Raw genomic sequence first — 24,081 nt, forward strand, 5'->3', positions numbered from 1 at the left:
CATTAGTCTAGTGCACATAAACTTAAACAACAGTTTATTACAGAAAAAATAACCATGAAAGATCAACGGACCTTACATAACATTGGCCTCTGTGCTCTTTTTAGTTACAGAAACTGTGTAACTATGCAGTTTATGCCAAATTTTATCAAAGTGTCTTTTCTTGTTATATTACGTATTCAAAGATGACACATTCCCATAATAAAAAGATGTCAACCTTTTATGTAGAATGATTACATTGATGATGAATTATGTATGTTTTTGAATGGGATTTATTTCCATGAAACATATTTTATAGGATTTTGAGGATAGGAAAAAACATATTTATCAACTATATTGCTTCTAAACTGCCTGAATGCCAACAAATAGTAATATGAAGTAATAAAGAAGTTAGGTTTTCCCTATCAGTTTCCATTGTTGAAGAGTACAAGTAATCTAGTACAGCAACCCCTTTATCAAGAAGGATAATTTATGGGTGTATTTTTTCCAACTCAGTAAAATTCATCAATAACTTCATCGTCTAATTTCAAAGTAAATTATATTATACATGTTGTCATGTACAGTCGGCGTAGGAAGATAAATTAACATGTGTAATGTGAGGGCGGGGGAAACGTATGGAGCGCAAAGGTCCTCAATATTTTGTAAACCCCCCCCCCCCCCCCCCCCCCCCCCCCCCCGCCGAACCTACAGGAGGAGATTAATTCAACACACAACCTTTATAACTTTTTCATATATTCTTATATACTTTAAAGAAATATACTTTTTTCATATATTCATTAATATAATCCTTGTACAACAGGTTCGGGGTTTCTCGAAATAAAAATTACGATTTTAGAATGGCTGAGATGAGTTTTACGATGTATTTTAATGATTTTAAAGCGTTCTTACCATGGTATTTTTTCGATTTAAAGTAACCTGCATTTAGAAATGATAATTGTGATAATTGTGTCGTCATATCATTGTGCAGCCCTGCTCGATCTGAACATACCGGCTTCACACCATCAGCACATTGTTTTGTAACTCAAAATAATAATGAATTAATTGTCTTGCTAAGACATATAAACAAAGTAATCTTTTAAGAGACATTTTTTGAAATACAAATGCAGTACGTAGAATCCCTTAATGGACATATTTGTGTAGTTCATGTGTATTGAATTATTACTATTAAAGGTTTGAACATTATGTGCTTGAACGTTTTAGGAAATGCGCCGCGCAGCGGAAATTTTTTTAGAATGAAGTACAAAAATTGTGCAGGAGGACCTTTTTTCTTTCAAATATGCATTTTTAGAACATTTCAGTTGCCCCCCCTCCCCCTCCCCCCGCTTCCTACGCCCCTGATGTATATACCGTATTCGACCCAGTAAGCGCCCCATCCGTATTAGCGCCCGTCTTTTTCGACCTTTATTTCTCTAGAACCTATTGAAACAAATGCATACTGATGATATGAAGAATGTGTAGGCTTCTTTGTTGTATTCCGAAACGGCTTTTAATTTTTAAAATGAGAATGCAAAACGAGATAGATAATTTTGTAGAGTCGCAAAAATTTTAACTTACCGTTAAAACTTCACTCATCATTATGTCCTGAAAAATTTAATTGAAATAAATAAAGTGGTTGATTTTCATAACGCAGGTCGTCTTATGTTTCCCGCCGTCGTCCTAAATACCGCGCGGTAGTTGTATACTACTGCGCCAGCCGGCAAAACATCGAAATAATCTCCACAGTTCTCGTTAATAACGCAGGAAATCTTGAATATGTTTAGTGTTGTAACCTTATCTTAGGCCATCGATATGTATTTTCTTATGTTATTAATGTTTTTAAGACACCTATAACATTTGCTCCAGAAAGGTAATGGGCCTTTAATGTCTTATTATGTGCAATAATTTTATGAAAGACTTGTCTAAATTGGGTTCTAGTCATCCTCAATACTCCATCACATATAAGTAAATTAATGGATATTTCAGTATTCATGATTAAAATCAATTGCTATAATGTTTTAGTTTAATTCTAATCGGCCTTTACAAAAGCAATGTATTAATTAGCAGATACGATCCTAATGATCTAAAAAATAAATTTTAGTTGAAATATTCAGCATTTTAGCATTTTCCATTTCTGCAAGCTGTGTCGTCCACATAATGGGCTTGCCATATAGAAGTGTTCTACTTTCTTGTGTGCACAGCCGATATACTTACAATTTTCAGTGTGAATGGAAAAAAAAGAGGAAAGAGGCGTGCACTTTTAAGTAAAAATAATGCATGTCTATTATACATATGAATATTCAAGTTAGCATTAGAATCTTACTAATATATGTGTAACACTACAAGTAAATTAATGATTAAGGTGTGCGTCATTATTGCCTGCCATGAATAAGATAACAACGCCATTTACAAGACATAGCACAGTTACATGTATAATGTAAAAAGAGATCGATAATTTTGTAGAGTCGCAAAAGTTATTAACTTACCGTTAATAATACATATATCATCACCTTCTGAACAATTTAATCAAAATAAATAAAATGTTAATTTTCATAACGCGGGTCGTTTTATGTTTCCCGCCGTCGTCCTAAATGCCGCGCGGTAGTTGACTATCACTGCGCCAGACGGCAAAACAGCGAAATGAATCTCCGCTTTTATCGTACATTAGACAGGAAATCTTGCATATGTTTGGTGTTGTAACCTCATCTTAAGCCATCGATATATATTTTCTTTTGTTATTAATGTTTTAAAGAAACCTTTAAATTTTGCTCCGGAAAGGTAGTGGGCCTTTAAAGATGCGCCACCGCCGAGAGAGCATTAACGATACCTATCATTTGAACAATAACTGATATTGAATCATTTATATATGTATCTAATTAACACAAAAATACATACATGCGCGATCAGTACTTAATTCCATAGAGGGAATTGTGCCATGGATTGTTTTCAGGATGCCATTAATTATTTTTGATATTGTTTTATAAAATAAGAAGTCCAAACTTTTCAATAGTGGTAATGGTGTAAAGTTTCTTATTTGTTTGCTCTCGTTTTTGATAGAGAAAAATACCATGCGTCTGCGGGGAAGCATATGTAATCTTGGAAGTTTGTGTATGAAGTGAATCAAAGACGTAGTAGACGGATGATGTAGTTATACTTATCTCTATCTGGTGGCATTTCTTTAGATAATAAGCTGAGTTCAGCTCTGGTTAGGCCACGAACTCTCTGATGCTAAATCATGCTCGGTATGAGTGATCGTATCTTTTAATATCTTTCTTTCACAATATACTTTTGTGATTGAGCTTCTCAACTTTAACTTTGTCAAAGATAAAACAAAGATATTCATGTTCTATGGAAATATTCTAGCTTGAGGCGAACTGTCAAATGGCTAAATATAATTACACGTGACTCACTTTAGGGTTTTTCTCAATGCAACACGCACACACACGTTCATTGCACTAAACAGTAACACGTAAGCTATATATAAATGTAGGTTATAGACTAGAGTTGTGTTAAATTTAGCTATGACTTCTATGTAGCTCTGTCTACCGCTACTGGCTTTATATGGATATAGCCGTGTTCCTTTTATGGTTATGAGGAGGTTATTACACCAATCAGAAAGGCAGATTGATTTACCGCGGCTTTAAAGCAAGTTCCGGTTACCAAATATGGTAGTGACCCCAGGTAATTTGTAAACATTATAGCTGCTCTATCGGGAGTTTAAAGCTAAGGTGTAAAAACCTAGCTAGCGCTGCGAGCGAGTGGTTGGGTATATGGCAGGCGGGTAGCCGACACCAGATCTATACGTGGTCTAGACACGGGTACATAAGGATGTTTCCGAGCGGAGACAGCAACTGGAGGCAGACTGAGGACGGATGGAGGCTGTTACCCGGGGTGTACATAGGTAATGACGCGACGCCTACTTTCGATTTGGAAAGTGTACGGAGAAGTAAATCATCGAAAACGGAAATTAACAGAAACGTCTGTATTGTGTAAGTATTGCAATGTATATTCCTTTGAAGTAGACTATTAGAAAATATTCATATATAACTTATATTTATATAACTTTATTTCACTTTTCGTTAACCACAATTTCTAGATACTTGTAATGTCTTATTTATAATTTATACTTTGTTAGAGACTGTTTTATGTGTTAACTAATTTCACTTTTATTTGTAATTACTAATTTCCGTTATGCTCACGTACTCAGCCTACACTGTGCACTGTGACTATATTGATAAACAGAGCGTAGTGGAGTTTAGACACGGAGTTTCCGAGGGTGATCTTTTGCCTGATAGTCTTAATATATATCAAAGCTCATGTGCGCACAATTCTCCGTTTAAATTTAGTAACATGTCTTGTCAGTATTTCTGTAATATTTTGATATTAATTCCGTCATGGTCCTAGCTAATACCTGCATGGTATTTTGTTTGCCTTAGTACGTCAATGATGTGTAGCGACTTTTCTGTTGTGTTGTAAATTTCCCAACAAAGCGTTTTATAGTTAAAACGACTAAACTGCAATCATTCGTACAACATGATGGAATACACAGTGGAAATAAAGATATGTAGTTTGATCAAATTGGGCGTTGGAAGCAACTTCGCTAGCCAAGGGTATATTCAGGGTATATTCAGTACGATACTGTCTCAGTGAGAGTATCATACTGAATACACTTGGCTAGCAAAGTTGCTATGGAAACGACATCATATCAATTTACAAATAACATCAGTGACTACTAGAAAGATAAATATACATTTGATATGATAAATGACAAAGTACATTGTTTTATAAATCATAATGAGAAGAAGTATGAAGTATTGATATATAGTTATATACCTAAGACCTTGGTTGTTGTCTTTGTTAATGTTGTCAACGGTCTCTATGTAAACTCATGTTGTTGTTTTTTGTGGGGTTTTTTTTGTTATCTGAATCATGTCAATATTTTTAATGACGTGATCCTCTTGTTCTTTAGAATACCTGGTGCTAGCCGACCGCATGATGGCACCAGTCAGGAAAGATGTGACGCTATCGCACTACCACGACAGCCTCATCTGCCCGGGGTCAAGGGCATAGGCATGGAGGTAGGTTCCTATTACTAGTATGATATAGCTAAGAAATAAGATTTTCCTTATTTGCTCAGTGAGAGAGAGAGAGAGAGAGAGAGAGAGAGAGAGAGAGAGAAATAAAAATAGATAAAACAAGAAAAAAACGGGGGGAAATCCATTTTGAAACATTTCAATTACCACTACTGCAATATGTTCCTGAGTGTGTTTGCACCTTGAACGAGGCTAATGAGCGAGGCTAAATCATTTCCAATAAAATTGTTTTCATAGAGACTAAGGGGTCTTTGTTTTTTGTTAAACTATACAGATAAAATCTACGTTAGCTCGTACAACTTATAAGTCATTAAAGGTAATAAATGTCATTGTGACAAATGACGATTCACAGGTACGAAATGTTTTATTTGTAGAGAAGAATATTTTGTGGTTTATCGTCAGCCATTGAACAGCTAGACATCAACAATGTTCTGATGGAGACAAGTGGGACACGGTATTGCTGTGAGGTAGGGCAATCAGACGTAACCAAATAGTCCTAATGCATGACACTATTTCCCCAGTTCGAGTTCTAATGCATGGCACTATTTCCCCAGTTCAAGTCCTAATGCACGGCACTATTTCCCCAGTTCAAGTTCTAATGCATGGCACTATTTCCCCAGTTCGAGTTCTAATGCATGACACTATTTCCCCAGTTCGAGTTCTAATGCATGGCACTATTTCCCCAGTTCAAGTCCTAATGCACGGCACTATTTCCCCAGTTCGAGTTCTAATGCATGACACTATTTCCCCAGTTCGAGTTCTAATGCATGGCACTATTTCCCCAGTTCGAGTTCTAATGCATGACACTATTTCCCCGGTTCTAGTCCTAATGCATGACACTATTTCCCCAGTTCGAGTTCTAATGCATGACACTATTTCCCCAGTTCGAGTTCTAATGCATGACACTATTTCCCCAGTTCGAGTTCAAATGCATGGCACTATGCCCCCAGTTCGAGTTATAATGCATGGCACTATGCCCCCACTACGAGGGCATATTCATGCCTCTGTTGGTAACTTCCGATGTCTACTTGAAGGCTTTATTTTTATTCTGATTCAAAAAATTTAGAAGGAAACATGTTAAATGGCATTTTTCTTGGTTGTATGAAAATATAACATTTTCTTTGTTAAACAAATATCATTAAAGATACGAATTGTAAACAGTTCACACACATTGAAGAATTGAAGAAAACAAATAGTCTTGATGATTGTTTTTTGTTTGCTTTTTTTAGATGTTTATTATTTTATTGAAAGAGAACATTCAGAAAGTGAGTGGGACAACACTGCGAGCAATATTTGGTGTCTTAGAGATGTTGGTTTCAGACGGTACGATTTCATAATCACATTTTGTACTAGGATAAAGTTAAATGCATTTGGCAGGATATAAAGCTAAAAAAAACCATGTAAATGCAATAAGTTATCTTTAATTTTTAGGCCTTCAGTATATATGTACCAAGATTCATGATTTAATTAATATATTACCCCAATATATTTGTCTCGCAAAAAGAGCCTCCTTCTGGAACATCATACTTGAGAATCAGATACCACATTAGCTATACGATAAGTGCTGTTTATAAAGATTAAAGATAATGATTTGTATCATTTATAGCTCTTAATAACGAGACGAATATAAAGATGATGGAAAGACTGTTGGCGACCGCTTCGGAGGCGTTGGCCACAAAGTCGCTGGTCGGAAGTAAGAGTCTTCTGAAACGTCACCGAGACGTCGTCAATAATCTCACAACTAAACTTCAAAACTTCCAGTATTCACAGGTATGTGAACTATTCATTTATTATTCTAAATACTACGTCATTGTCATACAGACTTTGAGCAGTACTTTGTTTTCGATGGGGCAAAAGACATTTTAAGGGTACGTTTAATCCCTGAACATTGGACTGAAGGATGTAGTTATATAGGTGTATAATATGATATGGTTGGGTGATCTCAGAAATAAACAGAAAATGCAAAATCAAATGTGGCGTTGCATGATATTATAAAAAAAAATCTTTCATTATCATTGAATTAACCCTAATTGACCATGGCTGTCGTTGGATGGCCCGTTAAATCAGAAACATATCCATACATACATACATAGTATTTAGGTTTCCGGTTATATAAAGACAAATAAACAAACCTCACTGTTAGTACAAAACTGTATCATATTTCAAAACGTTTGGTTTGTTTAATGTTAATTAGTAATAATAACTCTTGTACATACATGTTGTATTTGTAGTTATCCAGAAAAGGCGAATTATTACTTGTACAATTGTTAAACCTTTCATCCCATTTTATGTTTCCAGCGAGAGGATGATCACATGCCACAGCTACTAGACCTCCCTAAGGAGTGTCTATACAACATCCTGAGGCGAATCTCAGACCCCCGGGACCTGGCCAATGTAGGAGCCACCTGCTCGTACATGCATGACCTGGTAGAGGACCCGTTTATATGGCAATACATGTGTCTTTTCCACTTCACTGACAAACAGCTTTATCAATTCATCTGTGACGAGGAATACATGGGTGTCAACTGGCTTAAAACGTTTCAACTCTGCTTCAAGTTAGTATGATATGGGTATTTCAAAAATGATATTTTTTATTTCAAATAAGAAGGGAACAGAAGTTAATTAACAAAAGTCGACGATCATATGATCGATAATTTATCATACTGATGTTCTATATATAGTTCACCTTTCAATAATTCTAAATATGAAATGTTCGTATTGTTAAGAATCTTCATATTTTGAATGAAATAAATATAATGTATGTATGTATTGTATTTTTTAAGTTGTTCTGTCGATGTCGATGAACGATTAAAGGGAGATAAATCTATTACAATATAAGTATTATGTATAGATGGATACATCGCATTTACACGAATCTTATCTCTTCTTATGTTGACAAAAATGAATTTCAATTGATTTACAGACAAAAGAAACGTCTGCGGGTGAATTCCTACGCCAACGAGTTATATTTCTGCAACCTTTGTCGTGCCATTTACTGGAAGGTAAATATATTGAATCTCTTTACATCCATATCAGTGTAGGATAAAAGGCATTACCTATCTAAATCATTTTTAGCAAAAAAATTCCAGTGTCGAAAATTTACATTTATAGTATCATAAATCAACTTGCATTCACGTGCGCTTTACTTCACGAATTTGGCGGTCCATGTGAAAATTCACGAAAGTTTGTCTCCGCAAATTACCATCTACATCATATTATTAATAGGAATTTCCATTCCTTTTTTCACTCTGCGAATTTTAATCTTCACGAATTTGATTTGAAGTGAAAATCGCGAAATATAATAATCGCGAAAGAAAGTTGGTTTAGGATTAGGTTAATAGTCTTTATAGAGTTACCAAGGATATAGTGAGCTACATACTAGTATTATGCGTAATTACAATGAAAAGTGCTTATTTACGATGATACATTAAATACTAAGTAGTTTTATATTTTATTTTTACAGGACATAGGTCACCCCTGTCGGAATGCCGATCAAAGTCCTTGTTCGTCACCACTGTTACCCAAGGAGTTCATTGCCATGTTGTGTCTTTAAATTTATCTGTTTGTTTCATGAACTCCATTGTGTTATTGTTTGTTTAAGTGTATTCTTTCTCATGGGGATACGCATTTAATTTGTTTACATCAAAACACTACTTTACCATGCAATCATGACATAATATGTCACTTTTTTGGACGTTGTTTTTCAATCAAGGCGTTTTCCTTGATATTTAATGTTATATTGTGTTATTTTGAGATTAAATACTTTCACATCTTTTAATGATTCTTGCGTTATGTGTTCAAACCGGCATGAACAGTGATTGGGAAAATAACTTTGTACTTACATTAAGTGACTCTAAAGGAGTGACGTAGTCATGTAGGTGACGTTGGCACTGATACAAAAATGACACAAAACAAACATCTTTATCGGCCACATTTATTATGATATAATAAATAGTTAGGATTAAGTTATAAATATAATAACAATTAACAAAATATTGGTAGCACATATATAAGTACATCAAGCTATTCTGTTGATAGCATGTCCGAAGATAACATGAATTAAATTACTTACCATAAGTGGGTTTTTTAAAGGGAAAATGATAATCATAGATTTTTAAAATGACAAAATACAAATAAAATAATGTCTTCGCAGTTTGTTATTGGCTTATATTATGAAAGTTCGATGTTATGCTATCTAGATTATTATTCAATGTCGCATGCACGAAAACTTGATTTTGATTCATATCAACTTTTACATATGCTCGCGCTAATTGTTTATCTAAACATTAACAAGTCTATATAAATAATTTAAACACAAACTAAAATGTAGATAAAAATTAACTACTAATAGTAGTATTAATGATTTATCATACGATAGGAATCCAATGTTCCTTTCAAATGTTGACAGAACAGTTAAATGTTGACTATACTGTTGTGGAATATGGTTGTTATACATAATTAAATAAAAACAAACAAACAAAAACCCAATGATGATGTTATTCGAAAATACCTGTACACAAATCAGTACTGGGTAATTTCACATCCATGTACAAGGTGATTTGATGTTTGACTGTTTTGAGGAGCTGACAAACTAAGTAATACTAAAATCCTTTTGGATTACCAGAATACCGTAGTAATTTTAATTGAAGACTGTGGGAAAATCCACAAATAGCATGCATAATGCATGCATGATAATTTTGTCTCAATATCGTTTACGTGACGTGTATTTCTGTATACATAGCACTGTCATTGCCTTTTTCATCTCCAGTGTATTGATGCTCGTTGTATCTATCGTCGCCCCTCTCATCGCCGTTATGGGGATGTTCGTTGTATCTGTCATCGTATGATTCGTCTGTATCATCTGACGCACTTTCTAGATTGTGGTTTTCTTCTCCGATGATCCAGGGAGCGTCATTGAACTCTTTATTGGATAGACGACCATCACCTAAAAATGTTATATAAGGTTAAGCACGAAATCTCCCCAGCATACCTAAAATATCTCAGTTTTAACTAACCGCACTCAAAACTACAATGTTAGACACACAAATGCTATTCTTCCTATCTTGTCTAGAAAGTCTTTCTATCATGAATCATTCTTAAAAAAAAAAAAAAAAACAATCAGAGACTGGAATAACTTGCCTGAATCACTTATAAGCAGTTCCACACTTACATCTTTCTCTCGATGATTATCAAATTTATCAACCCCACAGTCTACCCCCTTATTTACATAGGGCACGGGAAAGGTAAAATAAATCATTCCAGAATTAAACGGACATGAACATAAATAAACCATGTAAATTTGAGTAAAATATATATTTAAGACGTGTCAGATACCCAACTAAGTAATATATTTATATCAGTTATTGTGCAAATGTGTCAAATAAAATAATTATAATGCAAATTCCATCTTTCTGTATTTTCAACCGGCCCGGTGGATTTTTTTAAAGGGACATGAACATAAATTCAGTCATTCTAATTCTGTTACATAACCACAAAGCAAAACATGGCATAAATATGTTGTTTTGCATTCTTTATGAAGCATATAATGTAAAATATTGAAAAATTCGTCATTGTAAAGTATTTTAATTGAATCGTTGAATAGCAATACAATTAAGAAGGTATAATGTGTACGCTGTACCAATATCCGAACCAAGATCACGTACATTAGGGTTCATGTAAAGGCTTTAAACAGTGATATTTTGCAAGCCTAAAACTCATTACTGTGCTGCAATTGAACAGAACTAATTTCATTAATTGTTGGTATATACCCTGGCTAACTGTCAGTCTTACTGTTGATATGTAATTTGTGAAGCTGCTTGTAAAATTCAGTAAAATATGAGAAAAATGTATATTTCTGGAGAAGACATAGAACTCGTGTGAATTGCATTGATGGAACCAAATAATCATGCCATCGTGTTCAGTTGTGAATATGCCAGGTACTCCAACAGTTTGTTTGGCAAAATCGGACCAGCAAATAGCGCAGGAGCCTATTGTAGTAAATGCAAATGGCTGCTATAAATGGCGGATCACAAATATCGCATATAAGAAGCCATCTCAATTGATACAAATGTTCTTATAGACACCATAAGGTACTCTGAACATGACAAGAAGACTCTTCACGAAAAAAATAGTTCAACCGATCTGTTTGGGGCGAAAAATGCAAATTTCCGGAAAGAGCCTCAAAGTCCATATTTTAACTATTTTTTTTCGTAAATAGTCTTCTTGTCATGTTTAGAGTACCTTATAGTTTATATAAGAGCATTTGTATCAATTAAAATGTCTTCTTATATACTATATTTGTGATCCGCCATTTAAAGCAGCCATTTGCATTTACAACAATAGGCTCCTGCGCTATTCGCTGGTCCGATTTTGCCAAACAAACTGTTGGAGTACCTGGCATAGTCACTACTGAACACGATAGCATGCTTATGTGGTGCCATCAATGCTATTCACACGAGTTCTATGTCTTCTCCAGAAATATACATTTTTCTCTTATTTTACTGAAATTTACAAGCAGCTTCACAAATAACACACCCACAGTATTATTTTACTGAAATTTACAAGCAGCTTCACAAATAAAACACCCACAGTAAGACTGACAGTAAGCCAGAGTACATACCAACAATTAATGAAGTTAGTTTTGTTCAATTGCAGCACAGTAAGGAGTTATATGCTTGCAAAATATCACTGGTTAAAGCCTTTACATGAACCTTAAACAAATGGAATACATCACCACTAATAAGGTAAACACACTACGATAAGAGCGATTTGAGTAGTTCTAGACAAAACTTACATTTCACCACCATGGGCTTTATGGCATATCTCAATGAAACAAACTAATCTAATTTCCACTGGAACAGGTTTGTTTACGATATATGTGCAAATTTTAATGTTCTCTTAAACTGAATTGTCCCTTTAATGTATTTTACAAGTATATCAATGCATATAGAATATCTAATATCTTTTAAGATATCAACGTTATCTTCACTAGTACGTTTATTTCAGGTCATTCATTTATAAAAATTAAACATAAAGAAAAGAAAACAAAAAGCACTTTAAATCAATTTTAAAGAAAGAAACCTCCAATGTCATGCTTTGCCTCAGCTCCGATTATCAGTTAGTGTAAACCTATCCTCAGCAGATCTAGTACTGAATCTCACGATATACACCATGATACAATTTTTACAGTGGTTACAAGACCCTCCATACACATTGTATCACCTGCACATGTTGGATGAAATAGAATTTGTAAAATCTGTTTTGATCTAGGGGATTTTATTGACAAGAATAAATGCATGATGCATCTTGTTAATTTTTAACTATAGGAGTGAAAATAAACAGATGTTGTTTAAACGCATCCGATACTTTATACAGACTGTTAATATTAGATACTGTGAGGGTTTTTTCGCGCATACACAGTATTTCGCATCTTCGTTAGTTCAAACATAGTCACGGATACAGAAATTTGCGATCAATGATCTTACTGCCAATTGTGGTGTGCGATCAATGGATCTTATAGACAGTCGTGGTTCGCGATCAATGGATCTTACCGCCAATCGTGGTGCGCGATCAATGGATGTTACTGACAGTCGTGGTGTGCGATCAATGGATCTTACTGACAGTCGTAGTGTGCGATCAATGGATCTTACTGACAGTCGTGGTGTGCGATCAATGGATCTTACTGCCAATCGTGGTTCGCGATCAATGGATCTTACTGCCAATCGTGGTGTGCGATCAATGGATCTTACTGACAGTCGTAGTGTGCGATCAATGGATCTTACTGACAGTCGTGTGTGCGATCAATGGATCTTACTCAATGGATCTTACTGCCAGTCGTGGTGTGCGATCAATGGATCTTACAGCCAATTGTGGTGTGCGATCAATGGATCTTACTGACAGTCGTGGTTCGCGATCAATGGATCTTACTGCCAATCGTGGTGTGCGATCAATGGATCTTACTGCCAATCGTGGTGTGCGATCAATGGATCTTACAGCCAATTGTGGTGTGCGATCAATGGATCTTACTGACAGTGGTTTGCGATCAATGGATCTTACTAACAGTCGTGGTGTGCGATCAATGGATCTTACTGACAGTCGTGGTTCGCGATTAATGGATCTTACTGACAGTCGTGGTGTGCGATCAATGGATCTTACTGACAGTCGTGGTTCGCAATCAATGAATCTTACAGCCAATTGTGGTGTGCGATCAATGGATCTTACTGACAGCCGTGGTTCGCGATCAATGGATCTTACTGACAGTCGTGGTTCGCGATCAATGGATCTTACTGCCAATCGTGGTGTGCGATCAATGGATCTTACTGACAGTCGTGGTTCGCGATCAATGGGTTTAACTGCCAATCGTGGTGTGCGATCAATGGATTTTACTGACATTCGTGGTGTGCAATCAATGGATCTTACTGCCAATCGTGGTTCGCGATCAATGGATCTTACTGACAGTCGTGGTTCGCGATCAATGGATCTTACTGCCAATCGTGGTGTGCGATCAATGGATCTTACAGCCAATCGTGGAGTGCGATCAATGGATCTTACTGACAGTCGTGGTGTGCGATCAATGGATCTTACTGACAGTCGTGGTGTGCGATCAATGGATCTTACTGACAGTCGTGGTGTGCGATCAATGGATCTTACTGACAGTCGTGGTTCGCGATCAATGGATCTTACTGCCAATCGTGGTGTGCGATCAACGGATCTTACTGGCAGTCGTGGTTCGCGATCAATGGATCTTACTGATAGTCGTGGTGTGCGATCAATGGATTTTACTGATAGTCGTGGTTCGCGATCAATGGATCTTACTGACAGTCGTGGTGTGCGATCAATGGGTCTTACTGACAGTCGTGGTTCGCGATCAATGGATCTTACTGCCAATCGTGGTGTGCGATCAATGGATCTTACTGACATTCGTGGTGTGCAATCAATGGATCTTACTGCCAATCGTGGTTCGCGATCAATGGATCTTACTGACAGTCGTGGTGTGTGATCAATGGATCTTTCTGACAGTCATGGTTCGCGATCAATGGATCTTACTGATAGTCGTGGTTCGCGATCAATGGATCTTACTGACAGGCGTGGTTCGCGATCAATGGATCTTACTGCCAATCGTGGTGTGCGATCAATGGGTCTTACTGACAGTCGTGGTTCGCGATCAAAGGATCTTACTGCCAATCGTGGTGTGCGATCAATGGATCTTACTGCCAATCGTGGTGTGCGATCAATGGATCTTACTGACAGTCGTGGTGTGCAATCAATGGATCTTTCTGACAGTCATGATTCGCGATCAATGGATCTTACTGATAGTCGTGGTTCGCGATCAATGGATTTTACTGACAGTCGTGGTTTGCGATCAATGGATCTTACTGACAGTCATGGTGTGCGATCAACGGATCTTACTGACAATCATGGTGTGCGATCAATGGATCTTACTGACAATCATGGATTTATATTATCATTTTATACAATTATTTGCTACAAACTGTAATTGGCATTCGTGCTCTCTCACGAAATAACGCGAAAATCTGATTTCCGTCTTTGCATATTACAGATTACCGTCATTTTCTCCGACAAGTATGACGTTACGCTCGCAAATACATGACGTCACAATCAATGCCTACGCACAAGTGCAGATAGCTCTGTAATATGCAAATTCGGAATATTGTGAAAACAAAGTGGCTTACAGTAATATACCTAATTTCGTAGATATCTAACATAACCTTCCATTGAATAGATTTTGAAGTACTGTTTTACTGTATTTAAAATCAGCATTTAAAAAACTTAAATCAGCCCACCAATTGATATCCTTTCTTATGACACATGTAATCAAACTCTCGCCAGGTGTACATTTTGTCTGCAGGGACATTATAGTTTCGAATTAACTACTGTGCAATGTCTACGGAGATGTTATCGTCATGGGCTTTTAACATGATAACTGATTAATCTTTTATCGGACGAACACTATATCATATAACATTCATCTGTTTATATCTCTGCGGGAAGCTGACATGTTGTGATATATTATCAATATAATTAAAGGTGCTTTATCATATTGTGTGCCTTCAACTCGAAACCGAGATTAGACATTATAACAGTTGAAGCTGAAAATTGTTTTAAGCTGGTGATTGTTTTTATGTAAGACAGAGCTGTCCCTGTTTCCATACAAATACTTATCCTAATCATGACGTTATGTAATAACCAGTGGTGTTTTATCATTGTTATCTGTTCCGGATAGTGATAGCTTCAGCTTTCAGATATGGCTGTGTGGATGTTTATTTAGTATAATCAGAGATTCAGAATGTATCTGGTCTAATGGGTATAAATTGAAATAAATAAATAAAAACGTGCTTACATTTTATTTCTCCATAACAACATCATTATGCTATCCTTTTATCCAATAAATATCAAGCTACGTTGTGGTAATTCAGGTTTTAGGTAAAGCTCATGCTATGGCACTAAGTACAAGTACCCTCGACTTAACACGTAAATCCAAATCACACCTATACATTTAACTTGGTTACATATATATCTAATGAAGCTTATCTAGACATGCCTACCAGACTACATACCGTCTATGTCTGAGGCATGTAGAGCCAATGCGGCGTTTTCCTGGGCCTGAGTGGCTACCATTAACTCCTCTAGGTCGATGTACCCATCCTTGTTGGTATCATACTGGCTAAAATTGGTCGGCATGGGCAGGGGTTCGAACTCCTCGACAACATACAGCCCCTCCTGTTCCAGGTTGTCCAGGTCAATAGGTCTGTTTTCACGTAATACCCCGTCAGATGCAGTATCCGATTGTGTGTACCGACTGGAATCTGTTTTGTCGAACTCATTGTGTTTGATATCATTCTGTTTAGGGTCTAAATAAAGATCCTCAGTGAATTTAAATTCGTTCTTCAAATCGACTTGGTTAAGGTTTAAGTATCTTGTCCTTGAAGGATCTATGTCGACAGTAAATTTGTCACTGTATGTATCAGACTCTGTCCCTGATTTCTCCCTCAAATCTTCTTCCTTCTGTGCCCTCAGTTCCACAAAGAGGGGCGGAGGAGCCGTAACCTGCTGCACTGTCACAGACAATCCTAGTACTATACACACGACAACACAGCTTGGTGTGTTAGTGGTGGCCATCCTGACTGTCGTTGTTGTAAATATCACAGAGACACCGAGTTAATACTCTATAGAAAATCCATCCTCTGTGAATGATTACATTGCATGATACAAACACCGATCCGTTTATTACGGATACACAACAACATTACGTAACATCCTAAAGGGAATCTCCAGCGGACCAATGTACGGCAGCGTGTACTGTATGGAAGCCTGACGTCTCTCGCGTGTTTGGCAGAACAGATTCCTTCATCTCACGTACATGCTACATCATACTCATGGTAGGTTGAGCAGTTGCCAACAACTGACATCCTCCAAAAACAACATAAGCTGGATACAAGGCATATCTACATATATATGTATATGTATACAAGTAAATTTAGTATAGACGTTCATATGTAGTAGTCAATAGCGATATTAAGTGGGCATATACATATAAAATATATAATTGATTTGTCGGCGTTTTGTATTTTTTTAGCAGTGTTAAATGTAGCATTCTGCGGGGGTTACTATCACTAACGTTATATCAGTTGATATAACGTCAGTGATAGTAACCCCCGGAGTATCGAAAATGACTGTATATGTGCTTTTGTTCGAGGGGGTTAACGTTTGCTGTATTGGTGGTCGTGTTTTGATAACCTATATACTTATTACTTATATATACCCCATAATGAAATGGAAAATATTACAATTAAAGTAACCTATATATTGTATTATTGGTATTAATTGACAAATGCGAAAAAGTATCAAATCGCGAAATGTTGTCCCCGCAAAACTTTATAACAGAGAACGACAGAATGATTGTACTTGATATGCAAATACATTCACCAAGTGATAAAATGTTCAGTTTGGGGTAATTTCCTGTTCCTTCCACCAAAATATTTTATTGTTAGTTGGTCGTGATGAGGTGAAATTGATGTCAGATTGTAGACCATTTTGATGTCAGTTAAGATGTTTTCCTGATCTTCATATATCCGAAAAATTTATTAATATCACTAACTGAAAAAAATACATGTATGCGAAAAGAAGGTTACAGCAACAGAATTCCTTATTAAGATATACCCTGATTTGTAGCATACACTATCTTTAAGAAATAATGCAAACATCCAACAATGTTTCTAGCAGAAGTGATTTGCAATATTTTAGAAAGAAAATATTTCGATTGAATTACAATTTGAGATTGTCGTATACTTTTTGATATTCTAAAATATAGAAATACGGAATTATGGGTCTGTTAAATATAAATATATGTCTATTAATTTACGATTAAAAGTTGCTATGATCTACTCTTTGACTATGGGTTTTGGTTTTCTATCTGTTTTTTCTCGTTCACAAGGAATGCAACGTTATGTATGAAATGCATCACTATATTAAATTTTAGCAACAAGTGTTAAAGTGAACAGTCGGGCAAGGATGGCTAAAGTCGGTGAAAATGGTGTGAATGTATCCAGTATAATTTCTTATGAAATGGAAAAATAAAATCTCTCGTCAAAATCTGTCTGCGTACGAAGAAATTAATTTAAAGTATGGAAATTCTAAAACGTCCTCCCGGCTCACTATGTCCGTGGTTACATTTTCACGCAGCCTCGCTTTCAATGCTTTCAACTTTTCTTTACTTTAATGGTCAGAACTGGGAAACTAAGCAGAACTTGACCGTCGTATTAATATGTGAAAACTTTTGGAAGGCCAAAGAACGCATTTAGACTGGTTTTCTTTGCCCGACTATTCACTTTAACACTATTATACAATTATTATTAATTCTTTTATTTCCTCCAATAATGAAGAGTTAACAGAAATAAAAATGATATTAATAAAGAAAGAAACTATGGTCACTCTCCTATTCATCACTTTCATACAGTGATACACTAAAGATTTAAGTGGATAATTATATCAGTAAAAAAGAAAATGTTTTCCGCAACATGTTCATCATTTGCTTATATTACAAACACACATACTGCATAATACATATACTATGTAGTTATACTCACATGTAAATATCGGTTATTAAAATTACTACATGTATCTTGTAACTTGTAATAACAGAAATATATATTTTTTAAATTAAATTTAATATATTGTAGTATAGCGTCACAACATAACAATGGTAATGTTTATTATATAACAAGGACAATGATGGAATACATTTGAATTATAAACATAGCACAACACAGAGTCTAGAAAGATTAACTCCATTTGTCACTAAGAAATAATAGGATATCATCAATATCCCTCGTCACTGCACACAAGGCTTATTGATGGCATGATATGGTCTGTTTTCAAGGACAATAACCCGATATAATGTTCCCATGAAAAACGATACTGTTTTACACTTTCTTACGACACTTTCTTGTCTATTTATGACTTACACCTTGCATGATGAATCTAAATTCACTTTGTCTTATTTCCATTTTATTCTTCGCATCATCCCCAACCTTCATTGTTTATATGTCTTGGCTGACCCGAATTTCTAGGGCTCCTATCGCTCTCGTGGCTTTGATGGGAGACGGCGACTGCTTATTATATATAAAAAGCTATCGACTTTCTGAACGATGGTAGCCATTTTAGTAGACCCATCAGAATTCTTATGGTCTATAAGCATAGTTGGGGTAGATTTGCCGTTGTTTCCTCCAGTTATATTATAGCATACAGAAGTATGTTTTAGTCTCTTTTTAACCTACAGTCATAAAACGCATAGTCTAAGCTTGGTCAACGGATTGTAGGATAGAACATAACTACACTGTTACTACTTGTCATGTATGTCTCTGTGGCTCGAGTTGGTTTTTATCGGTGGTTCTAAGGCAATGCTGTGACAAAAGTGAGTCAACAACACACAGTGTATATTTTCCTATATATGTATGTTCTATTGTTTTCACTTTTTTAAAATTACTGATTTTACATTATCTGAGATATGGATCGAACCTTCCCATTTGACGAACTCACTGATTACTCTTTTCACGCGTAATTTTGATATACTTTTCCTTTGTGTATTTTTTGGGGTAAATTGTGCGTGCTAGAAATTTTTAACATCTTTGTAGCAATAAAAAAGGAAATAACGTCACACGTTTTAATGATGCATAAAACAAATGATATTTTGTAAAATAAAATACAAATTATTATACCAGGGAAAATTAAACATTGTTGACTCATCTTTGACACGGTACTAGACAAAGATTGTATCTGTAGTCATTCTCGATATTACTATCACTGTCAATATAACCATCTCTGGGCTATGTCATAATACAACTGAAGGAATTTTAAAAAAAAGCACAGGTCTGCAGAGACTTCCTTAGAAGATCACACCTAGCGGCGCCCAACTTCTAAGTCTTGAATTCTCGAAACTACCTGCCTCGTCTGTTGCCGTACTTAGAGCCTTCAGTTTTGCTATGATATTATCTAGGTATTATATTGCGACAGTAATAGTAACCTGTAATATACAATAGAATGTAATATAATAGAATGGGTTAACCAATGTTTTAATATGTTTTATTAATGGATGTATTACTTTATCGATATTTATTATTTTTCAAGTCCATTATAATTCTCTTTGCATGGCCACCTAATACATAAACGGATTACATTCAGTAATTTCAAAAGAAATTGACTTATGAAAAAATACATAACTGGAATTAGACTTATGAAAAAATACACAATTGAAAAAAATACTTTCGACTTTCTCAATAATTGCTTTTACAACCATAACAATCGTGCTATTGGTATGGAAAAACCTAATAATTTCGTGCTGTCGAAAATGTTATGAGCATTATATTAAATCTTCATACATACTCGCGGTTAACGCTTTTCAATTATGTCGTTATATGTTATTCAATTACATTTCTTATGGAGATATATATGCATGTATGAATTAATGCAATTCGCCCTGATGTTAATATATTACAAATTACATATTCTATATAAATTCTTTGCAACGAAATTTTTGTGTAAATTACAACTATTTATGCAACTGGCTAGGCATTATTTGTTGAAACAAATTTATTTTTTACCTTCTGACATTCCATTTTTTCGTGTTTAAAACATGAAAAACAACATGTACAATATATACAATATTTTATATAAGTGTTTGCTTTACCTTGAGGTAGACGAGATATTGAACTCTTGAATGTGATTTGAATAGAGAGTCGTGATAACACATCCGTAATTTGTCAGTCCTGTCCGACTCTAACATTATACGGACGGGGGTGTGGCACACATGTACAGCTCTCCATTATCAGCTGACTACTACTACAGGCTAGACGCTTTAAACACAATGGCGGCCACAGAAGAAGAGAGAACCGTTCTGATCGCTCAGGATGGCAGCGATTACTCAAACTATGCATTTGATTGTAAGTATATGATTCCAGACTACATCTACTGCTGACTAGATTTTTATTATTCTTATTAAATTAAGGTTTACATGAATTGAGTAGTAGGCCTATAGGCAGGAGAGTACTGTGTAGAAGTACAGATCTAGCTCACTGTAAACATGCAGGCGTTTATCACCATATCAAGTGTTCATCGCGTCTCCTTATTTATGAACCTGTCGTGATGTTCACTACATATTCATTTAGAGTTACATGCGTTATTCTACTGACATTGAAGTTATATCATTTAATTAAGCGGTGCGTGATATGAATGGCTGATCTACACTTGTACGAAGTCCATATCAAGGGTTCGTTGACTTGCTGTGAACTCTGCTGACATCCTAAACCCAAGTATTTAATGTACACGATTTAGATATTTGTTTTACCACTTTACCACAAGGCATGAGTTGAAATAATATATGTATAATATAGGTGAAGGATTTGTGTTTCAGTTCGGTCATAATTAGTCCACCTTTTATATTCTTGTGTCGCATTATCGATTCTTAATGTCCTGCTTTTATTGTCAGAAGCATTGTTGTGATGCATCTCCATGCTAACACGTTTGCCTCTTTATATTTTCCAGGGTACATGGAAAATATCCACAAGAAAAATGACAAGGTTATTCTGCTGCACATACCCGAGTACCACAATGTTGTAGCATCACGTACGTATTAGTATGGTTAGCTTAACACAACCAATGATAATTTCTTCTTTCGTGTTATAGTTCATTGTACTACAACTCGCATGCTTATGGAATTTAGAATACGCTCTTTGTTAAAAATGATTAAAATATTAACTGTTAGTGGTAACGTTCCTTTTCAATGTCAGTAATGGTACATTTTTGAGGTATTCATTTTAAAGCTGACGTAATAGGCATCTACATTCAAGTCCTACAAACACATGTTACAGAATAAATGACTCGCCATCATTACATATGCTATTGATTCATGTAGGACGGTAGAGTGATGAGTAAGGGACGAGAAAGCTAGGATCATGACAAAGATCTAAACTAAATGGCAAAATATTCATATTCATAGATTCGACAGGTCCAAAGCTTTACATTAGTTATGGCAAAATGTATCTGACCTGAATAATATACATCAAAATGCCACTTCACAAGCTTAAAACATGATTATACATTAGATAAGCCAAATTATCAACTCTCATTCAATTATATACTTCGGACAACATAGTATTAACCACAGGAGGTTGACAATTGTTTGTAATATATGACATAGACATATAAAAATCCATCTTTTTATAGTATATAGGGTTACTTTTGTATGTACATGCTATATATCATTGACAGAACGTCAGATTCCAATGGTTAACCGTCAATACAAAACTTTAATGTTTAAATTGATATACAAATATTGTTATACTGAAGTTCTGTCTCTATGATTAATGGGTAGAAAAACAAAAACAAAACAAGTGCTCAAGAAGAAGACACGAATAAACTTAATCTAGGCCACGTTCTACTTATCAAATGAAAGTTAGAGTGGTAGCAACTGAAGCAGGAACCAATGAGTGTTCAGAAAACCTTAATGGAGCAGTAAAAACATACGATTCTTAACACCATGGTGTCGACTATAACATTATATCTTTTCATTCTTGGCCTGTATCTCTGGAATCATTTAGAAATTAATATCGCGGTCAGTAAGTCGTTGTATGTCATAAAACCTGTTACTAGTGTGCAATGATATTGTCTTTAATGTAATCTCAAGGACATTGAAAATCACAAGTGCCGAATTCATTGTAAATATCAAACCAAATTAAGAGTCCCATCACATTATTCTGAACACTAGTTATTGCAAAATCTGGTCATTGATTTTGATATAACTTCCCAATTTTATCTGCTCATACAAATTCCACACAAACGTACATGTATATGACAAACCAATTAATGCGCTGACAAATACACATGTATGTCCCTCACTCGATGAATTCTGCTTACTCAATAAAACAAACCCCATGTTGATACCCAGACATGCATCTCTCCACACGACTTACTTACATAGACCCATATCTATTCACAGCGATGGTGATGGCTGATGTGAGCGTACTAACAGACATGTGGAAGGAGGAGGAAAAACGAAACCACGAGTTTCTGGAAAAACTCGGTGAAAAGCTTAAGGCTAAAGGTGTACGTATCAGTGTTGTCTTGTATCTGATGATGAATACGGATTTATGTTTAATGTTCGATTATGCTTATGTTTGTGTCATTTTGCAGTATATTTCTTGACCGCTCACATCTGTAACTTATATAATATGTTCTTCCTTTAAATATTGCGACCTTGTGGCATTTATATACATATTTAGGATAAATTTGAGAGTTATGTCCTTTTCCATGAATATATATATATGGAAATGTCATTCCTAGACTTATATATGAGGAATAGGTACATTTATGTTATATTTTGAATATACTGGGTTTTTGCAACCAACGAAGGACGGACAAGTCAATCAATTTATGAAACAGAATAAGGAAGTAGACATTTGTCATGTATAACAAACGAACTATTTTTGTCTACAGATTGGTGGTAAAGTAAAAAGCGTTGGAGGACAGCCGGGAGAGGTGATCTGTAAAACAGCTAAGGAAGAAGGAGTGTCTCTGATTGTCACGGGCACCAGGGGCATGGGTACTATCAGACGGACATTCATTGGCAGCGTCAGTGATTACGTCATTCATCATGCGCATGTCCCCGTCCTGGTAGCTCGTCACAAAGACCACCATCACCATCACCATGGACACCATAATTAGTGGAGTGTGTAGAACAATGGAACGCGTCCCGTTATATATAGGGCAGTCATTTCAACTTTGTTATACACGTGCTTATGTAAATCAGGGAGGTCAAATGCCAGTAACTTTGCAGGTTATGTCGGGAAAATGTTAAGAATATTATTGTCTCGCTGTATGATATGATCATCAAATGATTATGTTTACATTCCTATTCAGATATCAATATTACATAGCAATCCTGAGAAGAAGCGAGACCAAATTGTTTTCTACATTTTTCATGAAGTAAGGAATAAATTAGATAACACTGAATGTCTTCACAATACTTTTACCTCTATAAAGAAGCAAAAGAAATCACCAGCATTTGTTCTTCTGTTTGTGGATATTGATCCCCCAATCACAAAGAGTTGCGTCATATGTGGATAATGAATCCCTTGAAACCAAAAAGTAGTAATTATGAAATTTCAATAAAGTTTATAAACGTTATATTATGTTGATATGTAATGTGTCCATTAGCGTTGTGAGTGTATTACTTATTTAACTGAGCTATCGATCATACACAATCGTGTGGATGAAACGTTTTTATTAGTATGTACCATACGTATCATCACTTTGATGTTTTAGTTGTATGTTGAAGTAAATATACACGGCTTTCCTGCTTTACATGTGTTCTGGCACCTGTATTGGATACTACCTTATGTAACACATAGGGACATTGTATCCTCTCAGGTCACTCCTACTTACCTTGTTAATCAGATTTTTTTACATTAAAAGTTATCACAGAAACCATTGCTGATTTTTT

The 24,081-nt window shown here is 35.5% G+C and overlaps 3 protein-coding genes across 3 annotated transcripts; 2 read left to right on the forward strand and 1 right to left on the reverse strand.

Annotated features, from left to right (window-relative positions):
* The first annotated feature begins 3,633 nt into the window (after positions 1-3,633).
* On the forward strand, positions 3,634-8,844 carry LOC138304851 (F-box only protein 25-like). Its single transcript, XM_069245179.1, has 8 exons — positions 3,634-3,962; positions 4,943-5,051; positions 5,441-5,533; positions 6,296-6,389; positions 6,673-6,836; positions 7,365-7,621; positions 7,990-8,068; positions 8,530-8,844. The coding sequence occupies exons 1-8, from the start codon at positions 3,802-3,804 to the stop codon at positions 8,617-8,619; spliced, it is 1,047 nt and encodes a 348-aa protein (XP_069101280.1). The 5' UTR covers positions 3,634-3,801; the 3' UTR covers positions 8,620-8,844.
* A 142-nt stretch (positions 8,845-8,986) lies between these two features.
* LOC138304852 (uncharacterized) lies at positions 8,987-16,386 on the reverse strand. The gene is made up of 2 exons (XM_069245180.1): positions 15,644-16,386; positions 8,987-10,011 (listed from the first exon to the last, which is right to left on the reverse strand). Exons 1-2 carry the CDS (start codon positions 16,203-16,205, stop codon positions 9,779-9,781), a joined length of 795 nt encoding a protein of 264 aa, XP_069101281.1. The 5' UTR covers positions 16,206-16,386; the 3' UTR covers positions 8,987-9,778.
* A 3,979-nt stretch (positions 16,387-20,365) lies between these two features.
* LOC138304853 (universal stress protein Slr1101-like) lies at positions 20,366-24,068 on the forward strand. The gene is made up of 4 exons (XM_069245181.1): positions 20,366-20,524; positions 21,126-21,206; positions 22,579-22,685; positions 23,076-24,068. Exons 1-4 carry the CDS (start codon positions 20,392-20,394, stop codon positions 23,301-23,303), a joined length of 549 nt encoding a protein of 182 aa, XP_069101282.1. The 5' UTR covers positions 20,366-20,391; the 3' UTR covers positions 23,304-24,068.
* The last annotated feature ends 13 nt before the right edge of the window (positions 24,069-24,081 follow it).

This window comes from Argopecten irradians, chromosome 12 (assembly GCF_041381155.1).
Source record: "Argopecten irradians isolate NY chromosome 12, Ai_NY, whole genome shotgun sequence".
NCBI classification, from domain to species: Eukaryota; Metazoa; Mollusca; class Bivalvia; order Pectinida; family Pectinidae; genus Argopecten; species Argopecten irradians.